Below are 9934 nucleotides of genomic sequence, written 5' to 3' on the forward strand. Positions count from 1 at the left end.
TAATGGTCAACATGCTCTCAAGCAACTATGCCGGGTCTCAACTTAGTGAGCCATGTATTTTCGTTGGTGGAAGCCTGTATAGGTTCGCCAATTGAATCTTAACATGTTACTTTTATCTTATTCATTTCCGTCTTGGCTAGCTTATCAAAAAGAGTACGAGATAAAGTTGAATTATCAGTTATCACACTTTTTATTTTTGGATGTAGGCGTACTACGTCATTCAGGCGACTTTTTTTTTTAATGTCTCGAAAAAAGGAAAGTGGTTGGCATTATAATGCCAACATACACATTAACAGTACAACCAACATAGTACATTGTAGTCCACATATGGACTACAATGTACACTTGTACAGCCAGGGATGAGCTAAAGGTTTCAATACAATAAAAACTGGAATTGACTGTGCTCAAGGAAACTCATACGTTAACTCGTTTACTGAATCTAACATGATCCAATTTCATTAAGACGTTATCTTTAGAATTTACCCAGTTAAGAACGGGGCTTGATTATCCCGATGGGTCATTCCCATTTCGTGAATGTATTTTAATCCCGTGGCCAAGGCCAAATGATAAAGAACATCTTTTCGTGGGGGCATTCGCCTACAGCATTTTTTGAGATCATCGTCTTTCAGGAAACATTTTTTGTCCAACTCATTACAGGCTTCGCTTATAAATACAAGCGCAAAATATCTGACTAGATCAACCTCCTACAATTGAATTTTTATTGTGAATTGATGACATAATTGAAGTCTTCCATGTCGTTCTCGACGTCAAAGATTTTGAATGGCGTATGGCTTTTTCAATTTTTGTAGCACTTTTTCTTCTTTCATTTTAACTGTTGCATCAAGACATCAAGCCGATCAAGCCACTTCAACTGTCCCTCAAGCCGCTTGACGGACCCTATCAAATGCGATTTACATCCGATAGAAATCGGCTTTCAGAAATTTTTTGCGGAATCGCCTTCAAATTTTGAGGATGTGAATTATTCATGCGGGTGTATGTGGGGATTGGATTGCGAGTTTTTCAAGAAGTTCGAAGTGCAGATGGCTTTCACCAAAAGTCAAAGATGGCAGATCGGCTGTAAATCATCGGACAGCTACCGGATAGCTACAGGAATGATCAATAATTAAAAGAAATCGAGCCGACCAATGGCAATGGGTGTTTACTTGACTTGACTAATTTCAAATTTCTACCACTGATCGTGATCTCTGTAATTTTTGGTGGAATCGGGACAAAGCTCGACACCGTGAGTTTTATTATTCATTTTCGATTTTGCTTCGCGACTCCAGCGTCATCTCTTTACAATTAAATCAGCTGTTTTGTACGTCCGCTAGATGACACTCACATCAAAAGATGTATGCAAGGTTTAAAAAAAGTTTTGATTGACTAAAAATAAAAATTCGGCCTGGTTTCGGCTATTTGCTTCCACGTGACTCCAAGTTTAGCGTGACCGGTGGTGGGTAAAGGCAAGAAATAGGAAGAATGAAATATTTTAGCGATGGTTTAACAGTGGATAAGAAAATGTAGTGCAATGTGTGGTCGTATACGGTCGTATAACTTGATTCTTGAAGGTATATCCAACAGTATTGAAGTTCCGTCACGAAGAGACTTTATGCTAATTTTGCTGTGCTCTTAATCTTCTTCTCTTAAAATACCAACTCAACATAAGAAGTAAACCAAATCTACAAATTCCATCAATATTTACACAAGTAAGGCATAAAACAAAAAGTGAAAGAAATGTGTTGGCCATCGTTTTTTGGTACGAAGTGTATTGTAGTGCCCTATTGCCCATTTAGTTTGATATAATGTCTTAATTAAAACAAACTGTGATGTCTAATACTAGGCTAGTTGTTTACTGTCAGGTGCATTGAAAAAGATAAAGGGGAAAATTAGATTCAAACAAAAAGTCGCAAAAAGTTTCAAACAGATCGTCTGGTTTGTCTTGGTATCCATAGACTGACCCCAAACTGCCATCAGTATTTTACTTTGGGTTGCTTTTTATAGTAGCAGCAATCCAGTCAAGATAGGCGGTTATGCGTGTGTACACACCAGGGTCGCTTGCGCAACCTATTCCGAAGGAAGTGATTCCAACTTGAAATCCGTTAACGAGAATCGGGCCGCCACTGTCACCCTGAAATTAGATAACAAATCGGCAATATCAGCAAAGCACTCTTTTTTTTTAACTGATGTTTGACGCATTAAATGACTAACTGGGCAGGTATCCTTTTTGCCAGCATTGTCGGCGGAACACAACATTATAGAACCGTTGAAAAAGGCCGGGTTTCCGGATGCATAATAAGTGGAACAATTCTTATTGTCACGAATTTGAATGGTAGTTTTAAGTAGTAGGCCTACCGGCGATTCATCCTCGCCTTTAAAAACGACAAATTAAGTGTCATGAAAATAATGTGGCATTGAAACATTGGAATATTTACTAGAGCCATCAGTGGCTCCCCATCCAGCAACGACAGCTGACTTGTTCGCGAAAGAGAGTTGGATACTTGACCTCGGCACTAGGTTAACCGGAGCAATGGATAGAACTGTCGCATTTAGGACAATAATAGCAATGTCGTTGTGTCTTCTATACTATTTGGTAAAAGGGATTTTTTAATTAGTAAAAAAAAAAGTAGCTGCAATAAGATCCTTTGGCTACTTTGCTTCTTCGGTCTCGGGTATAGTTTTGATGTTTAATGAATTTTTTCACTGATCGAGTGACAGATCGAGGTCTACCACCGTCGATCGACAGCGTATTTAAATACAATTCATTTCCACTAAATGACAAAGAAATTACAAATGCAGGTAAATTTAACTGTTATACTTGTTTTAACGTTTTATGGTCCGCTAAATGTTACATGGCGGCAGTGCAGTGAGCTGCTGTCAAAACGTGGTTAGGTCCGATTAAGGTTCCGCCACATAATAAACCATTCTCTCCCATAGCACTTTCTGAAAATAAACGGGCCTAAAAAATCGAAACGAAAAATCCCGCCAAGATCCCGTAAATTGAATTGAAGTTATTTACATTGTTTGTTTTGTTTTTGAAAGGTGATATTACATAAATAGCCTACCATGTAAGGAAATTCGCCGGCACGCGCTGGGGATCCACCGACGATGGAAACGTTTGGGTGGCCAGTTCCTTTTGCTTTATTCAACATATCAAAGAAATGACAACAGAGCATTTAAGGGAAACTAACAAGTTAAGTTATTTACCTTTGAAAGGCTTGACAGTTGTCGAGCTGACAAACACCGTGAGAGAACAGAGACAGAAAACCTTGATTGCCGTAATGACATTTTAAGAAAAGCGGATAATCGAATTTTTTACTAGAAGATGTATAAGCAACTTACTTGAATGGCCACGAGATTCATCGTGAATATTGCGACGTCTAGATGAAACTAAACTGGTGATCCCATTGAGAAATACGACAGCTATTTATTTGAATCCAAACATATGGTTTATACTGGCAGTAAATGTAGATTTCATGTGTTTTGTAATGGCCTTATGCTAACAGCGCTGATGAGTTATTCTAAAGTCTGTTTTTTTTCAGCCCGCGTGTGTCATGGTGAAATGTTGGAGTGTCGACATTCTCTTTCTCCCTTCGCTTGTTTGTTTGTCGGCCATTTGTGAATGAATATTCTTCTTTTGATTGTGACCGTCCCACGCATTTGAAGGTATTACTGACAGTAACACAGTTGTGTACCATTAATATCTTCAAAAGTTTGAGGCTTCCGTTGACTAATAATGCACATCTGCCTAAAAATCGGTTGCACCTGTGTCGGAGTTCTGCTGAAGTTCCGGTGTAGTTTATTCTTTCGAAATAGTACACAGCTATGCTTCTATAGAGGCTTTTAGCTTGCACCGATATTTTGAAAGGTGTCGAGCTACTGTATCCGCTTATCCACTAATGGATCGAAAGCATTAATAATCAGTGGGAGAATTTTAGACGAAGCTGTCACAACTACCGTCTATTTAGGCTATATCCGTTTAATCACTGAAAAGATGGATAGTAAAATGACGAGAGGATTACGGATGGCCCAGTAACAGATTTTCAGGTGCGAAATAATATTGATTTAATTGAGAAAGAACTTGGATCACGGTAAAATAACTTATCGTAAGTAGCGTATATCTTTTTCACAGATAGCCGTTCAAGATTAGCATTCTGTATACTTTGTATAGCCCTTTAATAACTTTATTTTGGGTTCTACCGCTTTATCGAATCAAGTAGAATAATATTGTCTTTTTCCAATCCACTTGTCACATTGTATTTTCAGTTTTTTCCAAACGTTTTACTATTGAGACACATTTAGTTGTTTTAAATTATTTGATTGGGTCTCATGCGCGGTCACCGCAGTCGGCGATTTTTGAATTCCGGCATGTGCGATGTTGTGCGTCGTAAAGAAAGTCACTCCTGCATTGCCAGAGGTGAGCGGTAAGCTTATTGGCAGCCGCCCGGTCGCCGTAGCAAATGTAGACGAAATAATCACATCGAGTCGGGTGGGGCCAATTTCCAATGTCGAGACACTGCAAACTTGAATCGATGCACAGTAGTTGGTATCTTTCTTCTTCTTTAGCCTGTAATAACTAATTCGAATTATTTCCTATTTTTAGTTTAAAAGAATGGAAAAGATAATTACAAGGGAACACCCAGGGACGTTAAAAGGATAATCGCATGCGCCATAATCCGGACTAAAAGCCGTGCCTGGTGGGCAGTTCTATTTGGAGAAGATAATTTTGTAATTAGAAAGATGCGAATATTGTACAAATCAGAAAAAAAAGAATTACTTCAACAGTAGCCACTCCGTTAGTGCAATTGTAAAAAGACGTGCAATTCCCGGGAATTTCAAAGTTACCATTTGGCTCAGGGCAAAGTGGGCAAACTAAACTAGGAGAATAAGTCGTGGGTGATGTTGCTGTTATTTCAGTTGTAGTTATTTCTTGATTTGTAGTTGCTTCTTTTTCTGTGGTACTTGTTTCTTGATTTTTTGTTGTCTCAGCTTCTGTTGTTGTGCGCTCGGTTGTTGCAGTGACTTCCGGAGTTGTGCTGTCGAAAATTGTTGTTGTTGTTCTGGAAGTGGAAGATGTTGTGACTGACACTTCGTCCATTGATTCGCATACGAATAAGATGGGGGTGCTGAATTCGTCAACGCAAGGTGTGAGTGTGAACAATGTCAATAAGTCAATAACTTCAGATTTGGATTAACCTTTAATCGATCATTTTTTCTTTGTGATTGTCATTTCTAGAACTGAGTAACGACTATTACTGGATTGCAGGAAGGTACTCCCAAGAAGGTAACAATCGATGGGAGTGGGCTACTGTCGAGCCGTTCCAGCCAATTGATTATTCTAATTGGTGTCCCGGACGTCCCGGTGAACAGCAACGCGCCTGGTAGTTTCGTCTACATGAATTACATCTTCGACAACCTCCTTTTCGGCAAGTTCTATCTGCAGCTTCCCAAACATATAGCTGTTGAGACAATAATTTATAACAATTAAGTTTTCTTCATCGGGACCTTTTCTACATTTTTTTTTACCTTTCCTGTAGAGAAACAATAGCATTTTGCATCCAAGTTCCAGCAAGGGATCGACGTTTCGTTTAGCAAAAAGTTTGGGCAAAAATCTTCAAAAAGTCGTCAAAAAATTCAAAGAAGCAAAATGATCATTTGGGCTTTTTTTTAAAAAAAAACTTTTATTCTTTTAACTAGCCTACCTTTTGAATCGCCTTCTCTTAGCGATGTTGGAACACTACCGACCCAGCAAAAGATTAGGGTCAGCAAGAATAGTTGCAGAAAATTCTTGCTCATTTTGTGCTTAAAAGATAGAAGCCTTAAAGCTGGAGCTTTAGTGTAAAAATTGTGTCCCTCAATTTAAGCGTCTGTAGCAACAAATAAATAGTCCCTATTTATATAAAAATATAGGTCGATGGGAGATGTTGGTTTAGTTAGATGTGCTTTATCAAAATCTATTGCAATAATCAGTTAACCCGTGGGTTTTTACGTGATCCATTGGGTATTTCCAAATTCCAATGAAGGTTATTTATTAGGCAGGTGAATTTAAAATCCCCTATCCCCTGAAATAGAGTCATGGAGTACAATGAGAAAAAATGGATATTTATTTATCGTATTTGATGAATTTGCCACAGATCCAAGGAGAGATCTATAGGTCCGCCGCCAATGGACGACATTCGACAATGTTTTAAAGTTCAATATCATTTTTTGCTGATGACATAGAAAAATTACAACTACAGGTAAATATAGCTTTAACTTTTCTTAACAATTTACTGTTCTTCCTCAGTAAAACCTCAAACTCTTTTACTTCTGATTCCACCTTATCGATTAAGGCTGATTAACAGCCCTTTTCCAATCAAAGAGTCGCACCACAAATCGTTTGATTTATTATTTTCCTAAACATTTTCCAAATGAATAGTGTGCGGAAAATCCCTACAACCTATTATTAGTAATTTAGTTTTTTTTTCTTAAATTATTTCAAAAGGTCTCACGCGCGTTCACAACAGCCAATGTTTTTAAAATGTTAGCATCTACCGTATTGTGCTTCATAAAATCAACCTGCATTGTCAGAGATGTGCTACAACTTATTATAGGTTAAATTTCATTTCGGGAGCGATAGAAGATAAGAGTCATGGAGTACAACGAAAAAATATTTTGAAATAATAATTTATTTTTTATTTATTTTCAGAGCTCTCTGTGGTGACAACTGACCGAGTTACCGCGCCTACAGGTCGATCAGCATTGAACATAAGGGCGACGTAAAATCGAATAAAATTATGATAATGCTCGACGGTGATCTGTTCGTCGTCGCCGTGAATCCCGCCTCGTGTCACTGGTGTCAAAACCGTCGGCGTGATGCGGTAGAGATGGTCCGATAGTTCGACATAGCGTCGAAGGTCCGTGTTGGCGGGTGAACAAGCTTCAAAGGAACAAGTAAGACCTTTATTTTTATTTGTAACTATTGATGTAATGTTGACTAATAGTTATACAACCTGGAGCGATGACACTCGAAGGGTAAATTTGTTTGACGGAACTCGCAATCAAATTAAAAGGCGAAACATCCTGTCCATAAGGCGAAATGGGTGTTGGAGGATAATAGTCGACCACTTTAATGTGAACCCGAGGATCGTTGATTACTTGACGGTTGTGTTCAATCACTTGATCCAGACTGTCTGCCGGATGGATCCGGTGGTTGAACGTAACAAATTTTAGTCAAATCAAATGAGGTACTGACTGATTTTTTTATAATAATGAGTAGTGTTTGACGTAGTACCGTAATTTTGATTTCTTGATTTCTTTCTATTTAAATATTGCGATAATTAGTGTTGTTAGTATTTCTATTACGTGTACCGTACAGGTAATAAATAAAGATAAATATTTAATAAATAAAGGGGAGAAAAAAGGATCCCGCAATTAAGATAATTAAAATGAGAGACATCACATTTATTCTCGGTATTAGGTCGAGCGTCATATTACGTACCTGCGAATGTTTGCTTCTGAAGAAACAGTCTTCTATGAGTCGCCAGATGATGGCGTTAAACACCGGCATGATTGTACCCTCTATGGCCTACACATCACACAACAGATGGACCCATTCGTCTTAACGAATAGCGTATATTCGGACCGACCCTCTAGTATGACTTTAGATCAAGCTCCATCCGGCATTACACCTTCAGCACCTGATAACCAATTGGGATTCTAATCTGAGCCTATACCCGCGAACGGGACCTCTGTCTAGAATCGCTAGATTTATATCGAGATTTTACAGTGGCGCCCAAGCGGGTGTGTGAGCAACTAAAGTTGCCCCCTAGGGGAGTTGAACCCTAGTCTTATAGAGCGCACGTTAGATTGTGACGCCCTATTCAACTCACCCACTCTTCTCCTTTACTAGTAAATAAAAAAATTATGTACATTTTAAGATTTTCTAATTAATTTAATTGTTAATTAATTAATTTTTAATTTCTAATCTAATCGCAATATTAAGAAATTTTTTTTTAATGATGATATTTTTGCGAAAATACTAGAAATAAGATCCTGTAGTGCAGCGTAGAGAAATAACACATATTCCAAAGTGACGCCCTATTCAATTAACCCACTTTCAACCACTTTTGTATGTATCTCATCTCTTAATTTTTTTTAGGAATTATAGTGAAGCTGAATAAAAGATAACGCTACTATTTGCCCAGACCTAGCTTAAGTAGCTTAAAATGCTCTCCCGTCTAAATAAATATCCGATCACTGATACTTATTTATGCACTTTGTTCAAACTTCATATACATCTCATATTATATTCATGTGTCTTGCTTTCATTTATAGAAGCTTGGAGCATTGATAGAATGAATTAGAAACCGTGTAATCATAATAGGAATAACATTTACGCTTTCCTAACTGTATGTAGAATTAGTATCGTCAATTTATATGGTAAATGGTACTAATACAATTTTGATTTCATTACAAACTTTTTAAAATTTATCAATGATTTATGTGTGCCTTAAGGACCCGGATGAATTGGCTGGCCATATGATGCCGGAAGTTGGCGTACCAGTTAACAACAGTTGCCCTTCTAGCGATCTTTTCTTGCAGGTTCATTCTAGACTCGTTAGCAATGACGTCACCCAACTCGTCGTCAAGGGATTCCACAAGTATAAAAGGAGCGTTGTGTTGTTTTAGGAGACGAAGGGGATCCCCGCCACAATTGTCCACTGCGACGTCTTCTTCGACGACTGGAACGCTGCCAAGAGAAAAGGCCTCGTAAATGCAATAGCTCTCAGCAGAGCTGCCAAGTTCGGACGCGGGACAAAGTGTGAGATCAGAATCCGATACAGCTTGAATGTAATCGCCATCGAATCCCGTACTAAAAAGGATCGATTGTTACGTGAGTTTTTTTTAAATCGGATAAAATTGATTTAGTTTCATATTTTTACGTGTTGCTCATCTTCAAATAGCACAGACTCTCGAGATTCAACTCCTTGAATAATCGAAGAATCGCAGCTCCTTTAGTATTGGCGGTACCGAAAAAGTTGCAAACAAAAGGTCTTTGTGACAGGATGTCGATTTCGTCGGGAAAGAATAAAGGGAAGTCTCGGTGTCTAAGTTAAAAATGGATTAAACTACAAGAATAAATCGCTCGATTAAAATTAAGTATATTACGTTGCTACTCCGAGAGGCCATTGAAAGATTTCGCTTTCATCTGTTATTAATTTGTCTCGCACTATAAATACTGCGTCAATCGATCCACCGTTGCAAGATAAATAGGGAATGATCCATTGATTTTTACTGCAGTTGCCATCTCCTAAAATTACTAGAAAAAGGGTCTTTGGTGTATGAGAAATGAGTATGTCATTAAGCCACATTTTCTCCTGTTTCAGCTGAGATGACGAGCCATCAATGATTAAAACAAGATTAGGACTGTAAGAAATGATTTCTGATTTTCCTGACTGGAAAGTGAAATTGATCCCATTCACAGTCTTGGTACCCTTGTAAATAAGTTGATGTGATAAAAGCTCTTTCTTCCCTCCAATTAAATGATTCCATAAATATTCACCAATAGGGGCTCTGCTTTGAATATCTACTTGGAAGAATGTGCTGGCTGCCGCTGTTGTGGGTACGACGTTATTGCTCCAGGAAATGCGAGATTCAAATTTTTGCAGCTGGTCAGCGGATTCTATCGGCGCTTCATTTCCACGTAGATTGCGCAGCCAAAATAGAACGGCGCAATTCAACAAAATAAAGGGCGCCAGATATTTTATACAAACACGGACTGCACGGTATTTCACAGAGAACGTCATCTCGGGCGGCAATACGTTGAAGAGTTCGTTTACGAATGGTTGAATTTTTACTTTCGAATGCTTTTTGTTTTCTTGGGCGTAGCATCTTTTGGCGGAAATGAATACTTATTGTGTTTCAATATATGAAATTTGAACGCATGACAGCGTTT

At 38.3% G+C, this 9934-nt stretch overlaps 3 protein-coding genes across 3 annotated transcripts in view; all 3 read right to left on the reverse strand.

Moving 5' to 3' along the window:
• LOC124314455 (putative ankyrin repeat protein RF_0381) overlaps nucleotides 1–9934 on the reverse strand; it is a 34348-nt gene that overhangs the window by 7399 nt on the left and 17015 nt on the right. The gene's annotated exons all lie outside the window — the stretch shown is intronic.
• Nucleotides 1790–3480, reverse strand: LOC124316261 (brachyurin-like). Its single transcript, XM_046782100.1, has 8 exons — nucleotides 3340–3480; nucleotides 3205–3265; nucleotides 3063–3136; nucleotides 2850–2956; nucleotides 2651–2768; nucleotides 2433–2583; nucleotides 2209–2369; nucleotides 1790–2128 (listed from the first exon to the last, which is right to left on the reverse strand). Exons 1-8 carry the CDS (start codon nucleotides 3358–3360, stop codon nucleotides 1979–1981), a joined length of 843 nt encoding a protein of 280 aa, XP_046638056.1. The 5' UTR covers nucleotides 3361–3480; the 3' UTR covers nucleotides 1790–1978.
• LOC124315743 (ribitol-5-phosphate xylosyltransferase 1-like) lies at nucleotides 8470–9894 on the reverse strand. Its single transcript, XM_046781516.1, has 3 exons — nucleotides 9148–9894; nucleotides 8922–9086; nucleotides 8470–8851 (listed from the first exon to the last, which is right to left on the reverse strand). Exons 1-3 carry the CDS (start codon nucleotides 9783–9785, stop codon nucleotides 8470–8472), a joined length of 1185 nt encoding a protein of 394 aa, XP_046637472.1. The 5' UTR covers nucleotides 9786–9894.

The sequence above is a fragment of the Daphnia pulicaria genome, chromosome 1 (genome assembly GCF_021234035.1).
Source record: "Daphnia pulicaria isolate SC F1-1A chromosome 1, SC_F0-13Bv2, whole genome shotgun sequence".
NCBI classification, from domain to species: Eukaryota; Metazoa; Arthropoda; class Branchiopoda; order Diplostraca; family Daphniidae; genus Daphnia; species Daphnia pulicaria.